This window comes from Ochlerotatus camptorhynchus, unplaced genomic scaffold, assembly GCF_037179485.1.
Source record: "Ochlerotatus camptorhynchus isolate MF236.1 unplaced genomic scaffold, CSIRO-AGI_Acam_v1.1 ptg000434l, whole genome shotgun sequence".
Taxonomy (NCBI): domain Eukaryota; kingdom Metazoa; phylum Arthropoda; class Insecta; order Diptera; family Culicidae; genus Ochlerotatus; species Ochlerotatus camptorhynchus.
The window spans coordinates 9,327,273-9,349,248 of record NW_027040920.1 but is presented as its reverse complement, the minus strand read 5'-3'; the positions used below and the strand labels follow the sequence as shown (position 1 = coordinate 9,349,248).

At 37.3% G+C, this 21,976-nt stretch overlaps 1 protein-coding gene across 4 annotated transcripts in view; it reads left to right on the top strand.

Moving 5' to 3' along the window:
- Positions 1-21,976, top strand: part of fus (fusilli) — a 306,247-nt gene that overhangs the window by 39,298 nt on the left and 244,973 nt on the right. For all 4 annotated transcript variants that reach the window (XM_065234594.1, XM_065234595.1, XM_065234593.1 and 1 more), the window contains exon 2: positions 9,127-10,014. In XM_065234594.1, the coding sequence (XP_065090666.1) occupies positions 9,886-10,014 (129 nt within the window). In that variant the 5' untranslated portion in view covers positions 9,127-9,885. The remainder of the gene's footprint in view (positions 1-9,126; positions 10,015-21,976) is intronic.

Below are 21,976 nucleotides of genomic sequence, written 5' to 3'. Positions count from 1 at the left end.
GGAACGCAATTTAAGTTATAGAAACATCCAGAAAATGTGAGAGTATTTCAAAATGGATGAAACATGGAAATGGATTTTCAAATTTACGGAAAATTGTAGAAATTTAAAGCAATTAAATCAATTCCAGAAAAATTGTGGATTCTTTTAAAAAAATACTAAGATATTCAGGGCAGTCTACAGAATTTTAAGGGAATTGAGATTTTTTTGGGTAGTTTTAAAAACATCAGGAAACTAGACTATTGAAGAAGTTATGAATTAGTTTCGATAATATGAACTCAAGACAAATCTTGAGAACTTCAGTGAAAATCATAGAACTATATTATTATTAAACTGCGGAAGCTTAAAGAAGTTCATGAAATTTCAGAATATCTTCGAAAACTTCACAGAAGTACAGAGATCTTCAGAAACATTTCGAGAACTTCATAGAAGTCTATGGAACTTAAGATCCGAGTACTTCTGGAACTTTTATGGACATTTCGGGAGCATCTCAAATAAGTTTAGGAAAGCTCCATAAACAAAAGGAACTTCAGGGGAGTTCAGTTCCATTAGTTTCACTAACTTAGCGGAAAATTTCAAGAAGTCCTTAGATTTTCAGAGAATTTTAGAGATGTTAAGAAAATTATTGAGGTTTTCACATAAGTTCAGAAGTCCACGCAAGCTTGAACATTTTTAGAACAGTTCAATTAAATTCATGATAGCACAACAAGCTTCATGAGAACTGCAAACACTTAAGAGAACAGCAAAAAAAGGTTATCTTCCATTTAATTCCACTTAATTAATTTCGGTATCCATGAAAGATACGTATTTCGACTACAATGTGCAGTCTTCATCAGTGCCATTCCCACTAAAGAACTTTTCAAAATCTAACCCCCTTAAGTACTCACCCCCTAGGTATAAAAGTCAAGATCACAGGTATAAAAATGAAACTACAATGTGTTGAACCGGAACAGTTTAATTGAATTTGTGCATATTTTGGGAACTTTCAACTAGTTATGAAAACCTCAGAATAGTTCATTCCATATTCAACGGAGATTTCTCGTGAAAATGCGCTTGAAGTTTAAAAAACTATCATGAAAGTAGATTGCAGTTGATGTTTTTCTCATAGATTTTTTTTCCCAGAACTCCCGTGGAATGAGGTCATTAGAAATTATAATAAAATTCGATGAGCCTTAAAACTGTGCTATAACTTTTCAGTTCACAATTTATAAAATTTGTGGGAAATATGCATAGGGTAGAGAACTACTTCGGCCTAATCGCCCATTTTGGGCCTATCGAACAGAAAACTTCAAATAAATCCATGATTTCAGAGCTAACAAGTCAATGATGCGATAATAAGCTACCGAACGAAGTCAATGAGAACGCATGATATGAAGGTTTGCACCCATTATTCCTAAAAACAAGAGAAGCACTCCAAGCGAATCATGTTTTATCTTCATCCGAATAGCCGAAGTGAATTCATTGGCGTTTCAATGGTGTTTCAATGCGTTAGGCCGAGTTTAGAATCCGTAGGCCGAGTTTGGCGTCAAGAAGCAGTGTTAGAATTTTGACAATATTCCAACGATTGGTTTTGGCTTTATCAAATCTTACGGTACACACAGAAAGGTAAATAAATTTGGAAGCCATTAGTAATAATAACATTCCGTTTGGTGCTATTAGAAATACTAAGTGCGGGTTGTGCTTAATAGGCCGGAAATGGGGTATTTAACCCTATTCTAAAATCTATTAAAAAATCATTTTAAGGGGGTATTCCCAATCTTTTGCCTTTTTTCGGCCTGTTTTTCAATTAATTTTTTTTCAAGGAAAATGAATAGTAATGTGCCTAACGCTTTGGAATTCTTGTTTATTGAACATTAAAGTTTACAAATAAATTTTTTTCGACATAAAAAAAGACATTATTGACGTCACAAAATGGCGGCAAACAGACCCCTGTTCGCCGCAAACGCCTGGACGGGCGAAGACTTTTCTCTGGAACGGCTTCATCTAAAACAGATTTCGTGATGAAATTAATAATATGCATAAGATTCTCTGGAGCTTCTCCCGTTGGCAGCAAAAAATCTTGCAAATTAACAAAATGGCGGCCATATGAAAAAACAGGCGATTTTTAGCCCGCTTTTTTGCAGCTTTAAGGTGCTTCAAACAATGTTAATTGTTAATATTTTTGGCTGAAAGTGGGAGAAGCTCCAAAGAATTTAATAAGGAACAAATTGCGCAAAGATTCAAGTCAATATCTCTTATAGTTTCTGAGAAAGATCTTCGCCCGATAAAAAAAAATGTGGTTTCGAGAAAAACGCGTTTAAAGTTTTGACTTTAGTTAAAACCATTTGGGGGTTCTTACCATTAGTCAGCTATGCCTGGACACCGAATTCGCTGATCGGAAAACGGCTTGGGGGGATGAAAGTATATAGTCTAAAGTACAAAAAAACGTGAAAAAAAATTTGATTTTTTGAAAAAAAAGATCGGGAATACCCCCTTAAGCTTCTGAATTTTGAAAAGGTATTTGTTATTGAAGATTAATCCATTTGGGATTTATAAAATTATTTTTAAGTGCATCCTTAGTAAGAAAATTATTAAATTTCCTGAATAATGATAAGACTCCCTGGTATTTTCAGGAAAAATAAAATTCCGTGAGAATTCCAGGTTTTTTTTTTTTCCAGTAAATTTTAGAGAATTTTAAAGCATTCTAGGGATTATCAGAGAAGAATACCAAATTACAGACTACGAAAGTCTCATGTAAAATTAAGTGCTCTGAGGACCGATTTCTTTATCTCCGCTTAAATCTTAAGCCAGGTTTACCTATATAGTTAAACTTGGCTTAACACATACGAGCGTCGCTTTTGATTATTGTTTAAATTATTATAGGCGCAAAATTCAGCTCCGAAACAATTTTGGAAATAATTCCAATATAATTGAGAGTGCATTTTAATGAGAGTTCTGAGAAGAATTCTGTGATGTTTAGATGACGATTCTAGGTCCAATTCTAATAAGAATTCAAAATTAATTTTGAGATTTCGCTTAAGGGAGCTATTATGAAAGTACTATGAATATCCCGTGAACTCCAAAGATGGTCTCCGCGGATAGTTCTAAAAGAATTCTGTGTGATTTCTGAAGATACTTCCAAGAGAATTCTAAAGAGTTCGAAATAAATTCCGAGAAGAATTCCAATGGAATCGAATTTTGAGTGTTCAATCTCAAAGGAATTCTGAGAAGAGTTTCAAAGTTTGTGATGGATTTTTGTTTTGAGAATTCTGAGGAAATACTATGGGAATTCTAAGGAGAATACGAATTAAATTTCCAATTTAATGCAGGGAAGAAGTCCAAGATTATTCTAAGCAGAAATTTATGAAATTTCTGAGGTTACTTGCACAGAAATTCTAAGTAGAATACAAATAATTTTAAATGAATTTATGGAAGGAGCCTTCAGGGAGTTCCTAGAAGAATCAATAAAAAATCGAAAATAATCTACTCTAACTTATCAATGGTAATTACTTCATGCGTGAATTTAACAATTTACATAGTCGGAGATGCTTAACGTCAAATATCAGACTTAAAGTGGAGATAGTTCCGCAGTGTTAGCAGTGTAAAAATTGTAAATACAAAGTAGAAAGCGAGTAAAGGACAATTTTGAGGAAGGTACGAATTGGGTAGTTGTTTACGTCAGATGGCGAATAGAGTGTAAAACAATCGATAGACCTGTTTCCGCACACCGGAGATACATGAGCAAATCGGTGATCATCCCTTTTACCAGTGGTGGCAGGGGGAAACACCCCTCACCATCCATCACTAACGGATGAGCTTGGTAAAGGAGATGCTTTATCCGATTCGTACCTTCCTCAAAATTATCCTTTGTTCGCTTTCTACTTTCTATATACAATTTTCACACTGCCGTACTATAACGGAACTATCAACTCTTTACTTTCATCTCCTCATCTATCGTATAAAATGTCCACTTTAATTTGATGTTAAGCATTTCCAACTACGAAAATAATCTATTTCCAAAAAATTTGTTGATTGTTCTGCAAAGAATTTCAAGAATGCAATATTATTTCTGTAAAAGCTTATTTGCCTCTAAGTTTAATAGAAGGGGAATTATTCTAAAAAAGTTCTTGAGATCATTCTGAAGAAATTCTGTGAGAACTTCTTAGCGTATTATCAACGTTATCTACCTAGATATATCAAAATTTTAAAGATTTCGAACGCAGAATCAAATTCAAGATTATAAAAAATGGGAATTACTATTTGCTAGTCATCATGTATAATGCAAGCAAAAGTAAATTATTCGAATCACTTCAAATGCTCTTCACAGGAGATTCCGTTGTGAAATTCGATTAAATTTGAGGAATTTATGAAATTTGATACATACCATATAAATGGTTACTTTTTTAGTATTAACGAGTCACTATTTGGTCACTATTGCCGTAATTTTAGTCACTAAAGTCACTACTATTATATCGCATCAGCACTTCCAGTCCTGGGGTAGCCTTCGTTTTCGGAAAGGCTGACGAGGCTGCTGAAGATCAAAACACATCAATTAGTAAAATCAGAAGCAAGATCGAAAGTCTTCGAAAATTTCATCAACTTACCTCCAAATCCCACAACTGGAGTATCCTTCCGATCCTTCCACTCGATAGCGTCACCGCGGATGTCTCCATCTTATTATCCATATCGAGCAGAAGAGAAACAACCGACGGATGAAAATGTGGGACAATTGAAGAAACTGCTGCTCCTAACAATAAATATGCCATACCCGAACGATAACCCAAATTATTGAACTATTCCACAAATGGTTTGGATGATACACTGAACACGTCGTTAGCAAAATTCCGGTCTAGGAATTTTTCGGGTTGGAAAATTTCTCGACTTCCCTGGGCATAGAAGTATGATTGGACTTGCCACACAATTATACCAATGCAAACATGGTACAGGCATCGAAAGCTCTCAATTAATAACTGTGGAAGTGCATCTAGAACACTAAGTTGAGAGCACGCAAAAAGCTAATATGTCATACGCAATAAGCTTGAAATGCGAGGAAGGAGAAGAAGAAGAAGAGGGTTTTTGACAGTTTTTCAGCTTTTATGAGCAACATTTCGATGTACATATGAAATTAGTACCCGGAAAAAAATGTTCATTAAGTTTCCATTGGGAATACACATAATATTTTTCGAACATAAGGTTTATGTGATTTTATGGTGCAATTCCCAGTAATTAAAGTTCTGTGAAATTCTATTGAATATTTTTCTTTGGATATGTGATTTATTCTTTGAGTGTATACTTCTAGAATGAGTAAATTTTTCGTCGATTTTTGTCATATTCGAAAAGATTTATGAGCCTCGGAAAATTTTACTCAGTTTACAAGTAAATTACGTTTTCTAGAGTTTGAGTAATTTAAACTTAATTTTTAATCAATCTTATATGCCATGTAGTGTGGAAATCCGTTAGTTACTTAGTATTGGCCCTTTTGCTCGTCAGCAGCGGATGAACGAGCACATCTTAGTGAGAGATTCAACTTTCCACCACCTAAATATGAAGAAGTCGACAATCAAAAGAGCAATTTATAAGCTTATTAATACGATTCTAAACACTTCGTGCTCAAAAAGTGTTGATGAATCAGGATCAGGGTTGCTGAAACGATTCAGATAGGAAGGAATATCGAAATAAAGATCATTGAGAAATGGAGAGTACTGTAAAACAAAGCCAAGTAAAATGAATTGACGCTAAACACTAATACTGTTGTAACGATTTTACAAATACAGGGCTGGTAGCAGGTCACTTTTTAGTGACTTGGTCACTATTTTCAAGTCAGTCACTAAAAAGTCACTTTTTTCATCAAAAAGTCACTAAAGTCACTATTCCTTAAAATTTAGTCACTAAAGTCACTTTTTGACGACCAATGTTGAGAGTAAAGAATTTGACTTTAAAAACTTAGAGTAAAATCTGACAAGTAGAGTTGCGAACAAGTATTGACGGAATCTAATATTTTGATAAAACAGCAAAAAAGGTCAGCTTCCATTTAATTCCACTTAATTAATTTTGGTATCTAAAGCTTTAGTGGGAATGACACTGATGAAGACTGCACATTGTAGTCGAAATACGTATCTGTCATGGATACCAAAATTAATTAAGTGGAATTAAATGGAAGATAACCTTTTTTGCTGTTTTATTTAGCATTCCGCTAACAACCCAATTTCATTACTTCATAATATTTTGATTTTTTTTTTTTATCTTGAAATTGACATAGACCTACCATAAATTTTCGGAGATTTCGATAAAAGTTCTACACTTAATATTCTGGCTATTTTACATTGAGATCTTGAAAGTCGTCCAAGCCCACACCGCAAAAAAAGGTTACGTCAAATTCAACTGAAAAGGCACGTAGATATTTTCCATCACACTTTTCAGATGAATAATAAGTATTTTTGGAGGGGGAGATTACATTTGAGTGATTCACATAAAAATCAATTGATTTTCACGTAAATTTTATCGAAATTTCCGACGATTTTCAAATTGGCATCATTTAAAAGTTACGGGTATTAGCAAGTAAATGTTACTGGTTTTTGTAGTACTGATAAAGTGAATTGGTCATAGACTATAGATATATATTTCGATTTATTTGAGTCATTAAATGATTGCATTGTAGGAAAAAAAAAAACACTAATTTACATGATCTTGCAGTTGAAGTACATTAACCGTATAGTAGCACCCTTATAGTTCGTCAATTGTTGATTCTTAGCACCTCGAACAATCTATTCCCGTATTCTGCAATTTCATTATTAATTTATAAATGAGTGTCGATTTATAAAAATTATAAAACTTACGCTTGAAAACATGAAGAATCCTGGTAATTCCAACTTGTCCAACAACGACGAAAGCACACTTTCTTCTATCGCCATTTTTGAATTACGAATACGACAAGAAATTCAAGATAGAGCTGGAATTAAGGCGTAACAGCGTCCACACTAACGGATGTTCAATAAAATATGAGAATGATTTCAGTGCCGTCCAGCACTCTTGTGAGAGCATCGCGACTAAGTTGCGTCGTACGGCTGACCAGAGCCTCTTCTCCAATATTCATTGACGTTTTTTTTGAAGAATAAACATGTTTTTAATAAAAAATTCTGAATCCGTTGAAATTTTTTTTTTTACTTGCTATATGACTGAAAAAAATCTCATTTTTTATTGAACACCCATTAATCAACATCACCATCAGGTAGGGTAAGACTTCCCCTACCCGACGGTAATGTTGGTTTGCGTGGGCGTGCCTTGAATTCCTAGAAATCATCGAGAGAAGTCATTGTTTACAAAAGCTGTTACGCCCTTATTCCAGCTCTATCTAGAATTGTTCATAAAATGAAATCACGAAAAGCTTACTTGAATTTCACTTAACCTTCACCAGCATAAAATGTGGACTGGTCCAATGAATCCAGTGGAATTCATTACCATGTCATTGCATTTTATGTGCGACACGTGAACCTTATTGAATTCCTATTTTTTCCTAATGTAAAAAAATGGTCTAGGAAAATTTTCAATCTCTCGAAATTTGTTCAAAAGCCAGAAATTTGAATAATCTTCAACCCCGGTAGCTTTAGTATTTGTCCAAACATCGAGAAAAATAAATCATGTCACAGGTTCTTGAGTTCCTTTTTAAGTCCATTAAATTGTATTGAGTTTTTTTCTATACTAATATTCCGGTAATACAAAACCAAAATTACAGGTCCAAGTCTTAGAAAACAAAATTAAAGAACTCTTAAATGCATTCCTACATCTACATTTTTCACGATCGAGATTTTAAGTCCTATACGCATTCAATTTTGTTTTATGTCCGTGATCATTCTATCTGGGCAATAATAATGAGATTTTATGTTAAACTGCGATCTAGAAAAGTTTTCTAGATCCCAGAGTTATGATTCTTTTTCTAAGTTTGAGGTGTTACAGAAGATTCTATTTTTGGGAGGAATGGAGCAAAGTAAAAAGATGACCAGTTTGTTATATCGACTACAAAGAAGAGAAGGATCTAGAGAATCTTTTATTAATATACTCATGGCTAACTTAGATATATATACATTTAAATCTAGACTGCAGTTCTCCATGTTGTTAAATGCATCGCTTCATATATATCGTAGCTCTTCAAAAATTGCCGTCCTAAAATTGTAAAAAATTGGTACTTTGTCTAAAATCGGTACTTTGAAATTTTTCTCTGTGCCTCAATTTCGCGATCTAATAACAAATTCGTGATCTGCAGAGTGAGGAAACGAAGGTTAGAATTGGACCGTGGTCACTTTTTAATTGTTTAAAGGTCACTATTTGGTCACTATTTTCCTAATTTTAGTCACTAAAGTCACTACTATTACATCACACACCCACTACCAGCCCTGCAAATACAGTTTTAACATAAGATATATCAAGAAACATATTCATTACATTTCTCAAAATAATTACACACCTGAGGGAGAAAAACTTGGCTAAATATAACACAATTTGCTGATACCAACCTTTTTGCCTTTCTCGTACACCAAGGTGTACCGCGAAAGGCTCATCAGCTGGACTAGTTTCCTTCCGGTTTGAAGCGGGGATTGATTCATCGCTCAATGTTCGAGAATTGTGCAGAAAGTCTTCCGATGAAGAGATTGGTCCGCCTCCCGTGCGAACGAAACACTGGTCAAAGGTGTCACTTTTAGCGAGATCTTTCAACATGCTGAATCCAATTCACACGTGACTAATTGAGTGCACGCGTGCGGAATGTTCAACGTTTTGCTGATCTTCTTGTTGAATTATTTTTAAGGCCTGCGAAAGACTAATTGGTGCTTCGTGGCTTGCATAATCCATGTTATCCGATTTGTTAACGTCATGTTTAGTTAGGTTTGATTAAACTTTTCTCCTTACAGTCTAATATCTGATCCGCTGGTATCGCGATACTATCGTAATTATTTCCACTATCCGGATGGATCTGCTTAATTGTACCTTTAAATCTATGCGTTTGTGTGGGCACATTTGCATAATCTCTACCCATTTGACCATCATCGATCCCTCGCATGATACATGGATATGGGCTTACGCACCTGCGTCTCATAGGTATCTGATTAATTTTACTAATCATAGTTTTTTTCCTCTGTTCTTTTTTTCCGTTCACAGAATAATAACAACAGTAACCACAACGCACCGCTGTGCTGTGAGAAATCTGATTAATAATCAAATCACAACTGCCGGCGTCGTCGTCGTCGCAACCACCACCCCAGTCACCCGCGATTCGCAGCATCCATCACTCGTATAGTATTTACTTATGAACAATTACTCATTATTTTAAGGCGATTGGTACTTACAAAAGCGAGTGCGAGCGAAAACTGGTCATTGCACACACACGCAAAGGGAACACAATAGAAGAACGAACAACCAGTGCCTGGTGACCTGTGACCTCCGGCGGAATCACGTCGCACAAAGAACCTCAGCCGGCGGCAAGTGACGAACCCCGGGTCCCCGGATTGACCGTCAAAAGTGCAATTAAATCTTCGGTAGTTTGTAAGAGCAAGTTAACGAATTCTGTGATTATCACCATCATTCCCCCGACACGGCGTCGTCTCCGGTGAAGAAAAGCATAATTAAACAAAGTAGCAATAAAAAAAGGCGAGCAAGTGTGTAAAGCAGGGAGGTAAATGTGTCGAAAGGCAACCTCGACTACTTGAGGAGGCAGAAAGATTGGCCATTTTTGTGTAGTGGATTTCGGTGCGATTTAAGTGAAAAGAAAAGCTCGCAGTGTGTGCTGTTGGGGGAAAACCCAATACCTACAAGTACCTACTACTTTTTCGTTGCGGCTGAGAGAGTGACAGAGAGAGAGAGAGATAGAAAGTTCGAAGCTGCATCCAGAAATCCGGGACGAAGCAACGACGGTAGAAGATGCTAGTTCCGGGACATGTGGTGTCACTGTATGTGGCGACGTGCGGCTATAACGGTGCGGCACTTGGCTCCGACGAGAAGGAGATTGTTCTGCTGATTTACGTAATCATCGATGTGCAGACAAATAATGTAAGTACTCGCTTCTTTGGCTTTGGCTTCGGGCTTAGAGGGCAAGCAAATGTTCCATGGTAGATTTACGAATTTTAAATTTAGCCTGGGCACCGTGACCTGAATTTCTGTCCCGTTGATCTTTCCACCGTAGCGGACTGCTTCTTCGGCTTGACCCCTACCGGTCGCATCACAAGTTTTGCTGTTCTTCTGGACTTTAACCGGGAGTTTTTTTTTTCCTTCATCACCACTCGTCTCAGCCGCTCCTCTGTGTGATGATGGTGATGACGATGATGATGCTGTGTACAGTAATTATATACGTATCTACCCTACCTACGTACTTATTCTTCTCGGCGGTGATATTCGCCTGTGGCTTCTCCTCAAGGAGAAACCCGGGAAATGCTTGTTTTATATTTTTTGTCCAACCCCGGTGCTGACTTTGGATGCTTGAAATCGGGTGTCGGTTGGATGACGATGATGATGGCGATGGGATTTACGGCCGATGTGTACACACAATCGATGGGAGACCGTTGAGTGACGGTACCCGTTTTGTGTTTGTAAGCAAATATGCGTTGTGGACGGGGCTGGAGATGTTTTCAAACGTGTATGAAGTGCTTGAATGTACTTTATTTTGCATGGATTGCGAAGACCTCTCAATGCTGAGGTGATCCTTGTATATGGTAGTTCTGATAGTGTGGGGCTTGGTTACTGTCGTTTTTGACCTTGATTTTCCAAGAAACTTGGCCAATTTGCTGCAGGAAATTTAATCATTACATCAACCTAAATCAAAATCGTTTGACTATTACTCTTTCCAGCGGTCGGATTGAAGTGTACATTAGACTCCTACTAGTAATATGTGCTGCTTTTGTCTTTGGCAAAATTTCCGGTTAGTGTGGGAATGCGCAGCTTTGGGTTCTTATTATTTCACATTGGATAGTGGCTGCTACTGTCGAAGGTCACACCGTCACGAAAGTTAGTTAGCTATCTATATTTAAGAGATACAGTCACGAAACTCTATGCTCAGGAGCCGGTGTATATTTTTCGTTGGTTAAGAAGGTACAGTGTTTTTTACTTGTTTAAGAAATTTCCAAAACTAAAAGAACTCTAAACTAAAGAAAATTCCCAGGGCTGGTGGCAGGTCACTTTTTAACGAGTGTACCCCATTATGCATAAATACATTAGGCATACGGACGTTAGGCATACGGACGTTAGGCATACGGACGTTAGGCATACGGACGTTAGGCATACGGACGTTAGGCATACGGACGTTAGGCATAATGGACGTTAGGCATAAAGTCATTAAGCATAATGGACATTAGGCATAAAATACCTTGCTGCTGTGCATCTCTGTGCAACCTGTTTCGAACATGGTAAACAATGCTTAAATTAGGCTAAGCGTTGAATAAAAAAATGATACAAGTTAAACAAACATAGTTTATTTAATAAACACAGTTTGGAATCCATTATTTATCGTATCATAAGTGACGTAGTTACATATTTACTTAGATCCTAGATTTGTAGCGATAGCGGTTAAGTAATCTGGCAATGAAAACTCAGCATAGTTTTGAACTATATCTTGAAATCAATCGCATCTAGAAATAAAGAAAAAATTACACATTTGTTGTAATATATTCTTACACACATATTGCAATTTTCAAAGAAGAAAAGGTTTGCCTCAAAGAACAGCTCATGAAATAAAGAATAGTGAATTCTGAAATTTTTCATTCAATAACAAAAAAAAAAAAAAAACAGCTAGGGTTGAATAAAATATGATGCCAAAGAACAGCTCATGAAATGAAGAATGGTGAATTCTGTAGTATTTCATTCAATAACAAAAAAACATACCTGCTGCTTCCAGAATTTCCTGCCATACTTTTCGATACAACGATTCTGTTTTTGTTGTCAACAAAATGAAAACTAGAGGAACCGTCTGCTGATGTAAGGGAGCGATAGTTCCATGAATAGTGACGAGTTGCCGAAACAAACAAGGAACTGTGGCAAACGTACCATCTGTGTAACCTAATACTTTGCCTGTCCAAGACGTCGCAAATTTTCATGAGTTCCAAAAATTAAGGCTCTTTCCTTATTGTCACCGAAGTCAACAATCATCCATTATCATCCTTCTGGAATTCATCGGGTAGATTATGCCTAACGTCCATTATGTCTATCGTACGTATGCCTAACGTCCGTATATCTAACGTCCGTATGCCTAATGTCGTGTACCCCTTTTAACATTTTTTCACCACTGTTTACCTCCGAAATAGCATGGTATACCTCCCATTGTAGCACGGAAACTAAGTCCGATACTAGTGGGCTCTCTTCTCTGTTTGTCTTGATCAAGCTTAATAACCTCTGTATACGGGACGGGATAGCAAAGAATCTCCTTCCAGCAACATTTTCGCACAATTGATCAAAAAGACCCCCAAACAGGAAGATATCCCAATGAGTGGTGAGAAGAGCCCACCCTTTATTCACGAAATGTTATCAACAGAAAGTTGGCATTCCCACTCTCCCCATCCAAATTGCTTCAATCCTCTGATGGGTGCCCTGATGGTCCCTCTCAATCCCAGAATCGTTTTGTGTTTATATATGAGCTATAAAAAAAATTAAACATTTATAACGAACTCACCAACTTTCGCTGTTTCTTCACCTTTCTGTCCAATTTACGTGCCTATTTGTGAACTCGTTGTTCTTCACTGCATCACTGCTAGTCGCTACCAGGTAGTCTCTTAAAAGTCACCCATGTTACGACATTTTGACGTCCATTTTATTTGTATGATGTTCTTCAGTTCCTAAATGGAACACTAAGTTGCGAGCACATGATACGCAAAAAGCTTGAAATTCCAAGAAGAAGAAGAAGAATCAATTCTAGAGACAGCTCCAAGGAATTTCATAGAAAATGTCCTAGGGATGCGATGAACTCTAAAAGAGTTTTGACCAAAACTCCCTAGTCAATTGTATAAGCTCAGAGTAATTTTAAGTAGTTCTGTAGAAAAATCCATGGCGATTGTGAAGAGGATTCCCGTATCCGCGAAAAATACCAAAGGAATAGAATTTTTAAGGGTACAATTCCAAAGGAATTGTGCAAAGAGTTTTAAGGAAATTCCGATCATAATTTCAAGGGCACCTCGAAAAGATTTATAGATTACTTTAAACAGAATTCCATGAAAATTTTCAGAAGAATTTAGACGAGAACTCCGAGATAATTCTGAGGTTAATTAAATAAAAATTAAGGAAGTAAAGGGGAATTTTAGCGAATAAAAAAAATCTAGCTTCAGTGAATTCTTAGGAAAAGTAACAAAGAAATTATCTAAGAATGAATTTCATGCATTTCTTGGAGCGTTCTGCAGATAATTTTGGGACTGAAGAAGATAAAGAAATTTTCAAGTGACGCCCAGAAAAAAGTCTCAAATTCATTTTAGAAGAATTCTGATAAGAACTCTGTAAAGGGAAATCATTTTAAAGGAAATGCTTGAGAACAATCAAATAAGATCATGTGATGCTTTGAGCGAATTTTCATTAAAAAAAATTGATGATTTCGAACGCAGAAGCAAATTTAAGACCCCCTGCTATATTAGTAATGACTCATTTGGATCAATCGCATTTGGTTTCATGCTTGTTACGGATGTTTTTTTCCGTATTTTTTTCGGATTCTTGGAATTTTAGATTGCTAATATGGATACTATATGCAGGGCTGGTAGCAGGTCACTTTTTAGTGACTTAGTCACTATTTTGAAGCCAGTCACTTTAAAGTCACTTTTTACACCAAAAAGTCACTAAAGTCACTATTTCTCTAAAAATAGTAACTAAAGTCACTTTTAAGAGTGAAATTTTAAAATATCAATAAAATGTTCAAATTGAGTACTTGGTAATAAGAAAGTCTACAGTAGTTTTAACAAAATATACATATCTGTTAAAAAAATTTAAAATTTTAACCAGGGTGACCAGTGAACCGCAAAACTTTAGAACACCAGGAAAACTATTGGGAAATGCCTTCAATTTCGATTAAATATCGGATAAAGAATTTCCCAGAAAATAAATTGTAAACCTGAGAAACTTGCAAAAGGTATTTGTCTGTGATAGATTTTCAAAAGTCTTTCAAGAATGATTAAGAACTTTTAAAAATTCAAGTAAATTGTAAGAGAATTTTAAAGGATTCTAGTGATGACACCAAAATATATCAGAGAAGAATACCAAAGTACAGGCTACGTCTGTAAAATTAAGTACTCTGAGGACCGATTTCTTCTTCTCTGCTAAAATCTTAAGCTAGGTTTTCCTATATAGTTAAACTTGGCGTCGTTTTTGATTATTGTTTAAATTATTAGAGAGGCAAATTGTGGAAATAATTCCAATATAATTGAGAGTGCATTTAACGAGAGTTCTGAGAAGAATTCTATGATGATTGGATGAGGATTTGAGGTCAAATTCTAATAAGAATTGATGAGGTTAGAAGGAAAGGCGTGTAAGTGACTTTGATCGATCCGCTTCATCGACTTTCTCTTTTGATAGTCACAGCTTTATAAACAGATTTTGCGCTATTGCTGCCACATAGTTTGATAAAGGAGGTTCTCATCTAGCATCCAGAATGGCATACGAATCTAGGAATTATTAACGGTAGAGAAAGTCGATGAAGAGAATCGATCAATGTCACTTACACCCCTTTCCTTCTAACCCCCTCAATTCAAAATTAGTTCTGAAATTCCAAAAAAATTCTAAAGAGTTCGAAATAAATTCCTAGAATTCCAATGGAATCGAATGTTGAAGGTTCAATCTCAAAGGAATTCTTAGAAGGGTTTCAAAGTTATTCTGTGATGGATTCTGATGAAATACTATGGGAATTCTAAGGAGAATACGAATTGAATTTCCAATTGAATGCAGTGGAGAAGGGCAAGATTATTCTTAGCAGAAATTTATGAAATTTCTTAGGTTAATTGCATGAAAATTCTAAGAAGAATAGAATTCAAATAAATTTAAAATGGATTTATGGAAGCAGCCTTCAGGGAGTTCCTAGAAGAAACAATAGAAAATCGAAAATGATCTACTTTAACTAATCATGTGCTATTACTTCATGCGTGAATTTAATGATTTATATAGTCGAAGATGCTTAACGTCAAATATCAGACTTAAAGTGGAGATTTTATACGATAGAGCTGGAGTGGAGATTAAATTATAGAGTTGATAGTTCCGTTATAGTAAGGCAGTGTGAAAATTTTATGTACAAAGTAGAAAGCGAGCAAAGGACAATTTTGAGGAAGGTACGAATCGGTTAGTTGTTTACGTCAGATGGCGACTAGAGCGTGAAACAATCGATAGAACTGTTTCCGCACATCGGAGGTACATGAGCAAATCGGTGATCATCCCTTTTGCCAGTGGTGGCAGGAGGAAACACCCCTCACCATTAACGGATGAGCTTGGTAAAGGAGATGCTCTACCCGATTCGTACCTTCCTCAAAATTGTCGTTTGTTCGTTTTCTACTTTCTATATAAAAATTTCACACTGCCGTACAGTAACGGTACTATCAACTCTTTATTTTCATCTCCTCATCTATCGTACAAAATGTCCACTTTTATTCTGATATTTGATGTTAAGCAGTCCCAACTACGAAAATAATCTATTTCCAAGAATTTTGTTGATTGTTCTGCAAAGAATTGCAGTATTATTTTTGTTCATGTTTAACAGAAGGGGAATTATTCTAAAAAAGTTCTTGAAATCATTCTGGAAAAATTCTGTGAAAAGTTCTTAGTGAATTATCAAAATTATCTAGCTAGATATATCAAAATTTTAAGGATTTCGAACGCAGAGTAAAATACAAGATCATAAAATAATGGTAATTACTATCTGCTAGTCATCATGTATAACGTAAGCAAAAGTAAATTATTCAAATCACTTCAAATGCTCTTCACAGGAGATTCCGTTGTGAGATTCGATTAAATTAGAGGAATTTATGTAATTTTATTTTAAGTTCCATGACATAACAAGTTTATTTCAATATCAAACCGTATTTGAATTTCTAAGTTACCTTAATTAGTATTTACAAGTCACTATTTGGTCACTATTTCCGTAATTTTAGTCACTAAAGTCACTACTATTATATCGCATCAGCCCTACCAGCCCTGTATATGTGGTCAGCATTATTACTTCCGATGCTCAATCATCTAGGAATACAGGCAAAAAGCCATCCGGGAATAAGGATTCCCGACTGTACAACTGTGTAAATTCCGGGGAAAACCGGGAAATTACTAATCGGGATTTGCTAGTCACCATGATTCAGAACTCTAAAAACTATAAAATCTTCAAAATCAATGACAATTCTAGAAATTTCTATAGTTCTTGGAATATCAACAATTTCAGAAAAATCTGCGAAAATTTTTGAAGCACTAGAAACTTCCGAATGTGTGATACTTCAAGAACTTCAAGAACTCTTGATACTTCCGGCATTTCTCGGAGCTATGAGAACTTCCCAAACTCCTGTCATCAAAAGGTGTTTCAGGAACTCCGAGAAACCACGGCAATTCGGGAACATGGTGAACTCCCTAAACTTCCGGTGCTTGGAGAATTACCCGGCTCTGTGAAGGTATTAAAAAATGTTATTAGTATTCCTAACCCTCGGAACACCAAACACTTTAAAAAGACCTGGATCTGCGAGAAATCTGTATAGCTACAGTAGCTGCTATACTCTGAGCATAGAGTTTGATTGTACTTGCCACACAATTATACTAATGCAAAAATGGCACAGGCATCGAAAGCTCTTAATCAATAGCTGTCGAAGTGCACCTAGAACACTAAGTTGAGCGCACGCAATAAGCTAATATGCGATAAGCAATAAGCTTGAAATGCGATGAAGAAGAAGAACACTAAAAACTTTAGAAACACCCGGAACTGCGAGAACTTTAGACACTCTAAGACCATCCGAAGCTCCGGTGCTTCAGAAGCTTTTGGAACTCCTAGTACTTAGATAATTCTTGATATTTTGGCAACTCTCGTAGCGGCGAGATCTTCTGCGGATTCCTGGGACCCAATTATAGTTCAGGACATCCAAGAACCCCTTGGTACGTCGGGAACATGCGATGCTTCATATATTCCCGGTACTTTGAAGACGATAAGACCCTATGAGTTTTTTTTATGGTGTTCTGCGAGTTTACGGAGGTCTCCATATTCCGGAGGTTAACTGGAGTTTGGCATTGGCGTAGCTAATGGGGGTGCCTAGGGTGCCTGGCATATGATCATTCATGCCTTTTCCATACATTGCAACAACCGTTCAGTTACAATCGAGGGGCACGAGTATAGCACTTATTACAACAATTAATGAGAAATTATTTTCATAAATAATTTTTTTTTGAAAATTACATGAAAATTTGTCTGACGTGTCACTGTTGTTATAAAATTAAATAATATGCGGAAATACATACATTTATATATTACACAAATTTTCATTTGGCTTACCCCTCGTGAAGATAAACATATACATTGGTAGCCTTTTTGGCCACAGATGCGCTTTCATCGCTAAAAATTCGGTTCGTCATAGAGATGGGCAAACCGGATCAATTAGGTGAACGGTTCAGAACCAGATCATTCACAAAGGTGATCCGGATCAGTTGATCAGATCATCGGATCACTTACACCTAGTGCATTTTAAATTTATTCGGAGATTCTACCTTGAGCACAGAAAATTCATGTACAACTTATTGTCATCAATTATTCATTTATTATTTCTCTAATAATTCGCATCTACAAACGCATCCGTTAGTAATTATGGTTGATGAACAAAATTTTGGAAATGTTCTTCGGAGAAAAGCGGCTTCTTCTGTCGGAACAAATCCGTCCAGCTTTTGAGAAAATTCGTTCGCAAGGAACAGACGTCGCCGGAATACAAAGCCGCTCTTGCATTACACCATACAGCCTTGGATAAAGCAATTTTCTTGCCTCCCACCACTCCAGGGGATCCTTGGTTCTGGCAAGGTAGGGTTCTGCCAAATATTTGTCGATTTCGGCGATTGCCGATGCAGACGGATCCTTGGTGCTTTGTAATTCATTGACTTTTGTATCAAATTCCTCCTAAACTATGGATCGACATAGTTTCTCGTTGTATCCTTCAATATGCACGTGCTGCTGATCTGAATTGCCAGGATCAGCTTGTCCAATCTTCTCAATTAATGATTGATACGCCTCATTATAGTTCGAATCTTCGCTGAATCCTTGCTTCTTGAATCTGGGGTCCAATAAAACTGCCAGGCCCACCTACTCGTTGGTTTCCCTGCCACCAAACCGCTTGGCTAATCCATCAAGAAGTTCCTGTCCCAACTTCCGCACTATCGCTGGTGATGATGACTCTTGTTCCAAATTTTGTTTTACTTGTTGGCTCATGATTCGGACTAGGACTGCAGTTTTCGACAGTGAAACATTTTTTCTCAGCTGAAATTTCCTCCGTAACGGCGTAAAAAAGCTCCAAAATCTTGACAGCTCTTTCAAATAAATCCCACTCACGTGTTTCCAAACGAAGCTTCGATTCCAGCAATGCCAAGGTTGATACAACAGCTTCTTTGTTAATAAGAAGCCGTTGCAACATATCGTAAGTGGAATTCCATCTAGTGGCAACGTCTTGCTTTAGTTTCAGCTCTTTCATGCTAAGTTTTCCTTGCATCTCGTGAAGCTTAGCCTGCGCAGAACTGCTTTTTTGAAATACTGTACGATGGACTTGCATTTATCTACCACCAGCTGGATGGAGTTTACAATGCTGCGTTGAACAATCAAATTGAGGGAGTGAGCAAAACATGACAGATGAATAATGTTCAATGTTGATGCAGCTGTCTTCATATTAGCGGGCATTATCAGTAACCAAAGCAATAATTTTGTTCTGAATTGAAAACTCTTTCAAGACATTCGTGATCCAAACAGAAATGTTTTCTCCAGTATGTCTATCACTGAACTTGGAACACTCCAACAAGTAAGATTGGAGCCGTGAATTCTGACCAAAAAAATGAGCGGTAATTCGACATTGTTTGAGGTGGTCCATCCATCGCAAGTTAGACAAACAGCCGACAGATCTTTCATAACTTTAGCCAATAGTTCATCGTAAACGGTTGGGAGTAAGCTGCTTGTTAACGTCTTTCTGCTTGGCAACGTGTATAATGGGCACAACATTTTCACAAATTTACGAAACTCATCATCTTCGACTGTTGAAAACGGGTGGTATTCCTTACATATCATTTTCAACAGTTGTGTGACGAAAAGCCTGCTTTTTTGCACCGACATTGGCTTGACGATGTCAACAATTTTCGGCATCGTTGTTTGAGAGGTAGATCGAGCGGAAACTGGAGCCGAACTTGATTCCGGAGATTGGTCAGCTCCAGCCTTATACAGGTGTTTTGAGAGACAAATCCATCACACTTGAGGAACATTCCCAGAGCTCTTCTGATAACAGTTAATTGGGCTTAAGTGACATGTCTCGGGATCTTGTCCAGTGGAAACAATCCTCGCTCTTGCAATGCAAAGTAAGCATTTCTCGTCGTTCCCGCTCACATTTTCCAACGTACACTTAGCAACCACAAATTGCACACCTAGTTTACATCGTTTAGGCCCATAATGTCTTCCGAACGCTACCTGATTACCTCATTTACTCCCAGACACAATCACTGAGGCAGACAAACGAACCCCCTCATCTGGTTGATTAAACTCTATTCAAAGCTCTCCTCTACCACCGTCTCATTTGAGTTATCGCTTACTCTCAGGAGAAGAAATCCACTTTTGGCGCCACAATTTCTATGCATTTGTTGCGGGGAGACTACCAGCCCCCCCCCCCCCCTATCCCCCATATACTGCTATTCTCCAATTTCGCGCCTAGCCGAGCACACAAAAGCAAATTAAAAGTGCCCGGCTTCAAAGTGGCGAAAAAATAGAAAACCATGTAAACTACTTAACTTAAGCGTTCGACTATAATGTGGCACCGGCCGTCGCCCACCTGTATGGGTTTGATATTTTTGGAGGACGTTAGAAGAAATCGATTGGCTGTGCACCGCGAGCACGAGTCGAGCACAAAGAGTTTTCGGTTTTTTTTTTTTTCTTTTTGCAAACCAAAAGAAAAACTACAAAATTGTGCTCATACAAACTCAACTTTGTACACAAACAGAAGCTACTTACTACGGTTCATATACGCGGCGATTCGTTGTCGTCGTCGTCGTCGTCCATCGGCCGTAAGGTAGGTAGCAAACAACATCGCGATAATTGATAGTTTGGCAATAATCCGTGCAAAACCAAGCGAACGCGCAGAGCTGCTTCGGGTCTTGTCCGGTTTTGGCCGCAAATGTTTGCAAAATGGACACGGAGTAGGCGGATGATGGCCCGAGGGAGGGAGTGGGGTGGATTCACCCCTCGAGCGCGCGCGTGCGATGTTCATCTATGTACAAGGAAAGAAAATATAATATCGGAATTTCCGTTTCGAATTTTCTCTACCCCATGCGAGCTGAGGTACGGACGCACACCACCGATTGTTGCACTCCTGTGGTCTGTTGTCTGTGAGAGTGTTTTGAGTTTTGCGTACGAATCGAGCCTATTACGCTCTCATCGGTAGATAGCAGATAGCTTGAAGCTCGAAACTGAGCTGATGGGCTTCAGCAACCACACCGACTAGCTGACCGACTCCGGCAGTCATATGATGATGATCATCCGGTATTCACTTTCAGCAGCACCAGCAGCTTGGCAAATGATCTTGGATTTCACTTTTCCGCAACACTCCAGGGAGTCGCTTTCGGACTACCGGGCTTAAGGTTTTCAGAGTAGTGAAAATAGTCCTTGGGTGCACACCGGGAAGCATTTTTTCAACTTTCGAATGTTCTGTTTGTTGACAGCGAATCGGATGTTGATGATTGTTGCATGTGTATACGGCCTACCTTTTCTCAGCCGGTAAAGGGGCAGCTTCAAAGCTGGACCATGCTGGAGGTGGCCCTGGTTCGATTCCCGATATGGTCTGAAAATGTTTCGAGTTGGAAAATTTCACGACCTCCCTGGGCACATAATTACAGGGCTGTTACAACAGGCGCGGATTTCGTGGATTTGAACTTTCAGTCGCGAAAATCGCGGAAACATTAAATGATGTCGCGAAAATCGTAATGTCACAAAAATTATGGAATTCATTGTAACCTTTCCGTCCCGGATTATTTTGCTGTCATCAATTGTGTTGTTCATTTGGCTCTCAATTTTTTACCGGTTCAAACCAAACACCCAGCAAATAATCGAGAAATGATCTCAATTCCAAAAGTCACACCGGATTTACACGGAAATTTCCTGAGGTCTGTCCAATGTGAGACACTTTCCTTTTTTTCCTATATGTACATAGCATATACCGGATATTATAGGTTCTCCAAATCGTCCTGGAGTTCAGTTGATTTGTTTTACTATATCAACCAAGACTGCAATAATGTCTGTAGTATCGAAATATGTCCAAACAGATTCAAAGTGTCTATGTGGATCGAGCAAGACCTATTGCTACGTATACAAGATGTTATAGGTTCTGAAATCATTCTGGAGATCAGATTATTTTTCTACTAGATCACGCAAAACTAATTCAATATTTGTAGTATCGAAATATGCCTAAACAAATTTGCAGTGTCAATGTGGATCATGCCAACCTATTTTCGTGTATGCCAAATGTTCTAGGATTTCCAAATCGATATTTCGATACTACATATATTATCCTAGTCTTTGTTGATCTAGTAAAACACATCATCTGAACTGCAGGACGAACCTAGATCATCTGGTATACGTGGAAATAATTAAACATTATCCATATAGACACTATGAACCTGTTTGGACATATTTCGATACTACAGACTTTATCCCAGTTGATCTAGTAGAATAAATCATCGGAACTCCAGAACGATTTGGAGATCTTAAAACATCTGGTATACATGACAATAGTTCATGCATGATCCACATAGACACTGTGCATCTATCTGGAAATATTTCGATACTCAAGACATTGTCCCA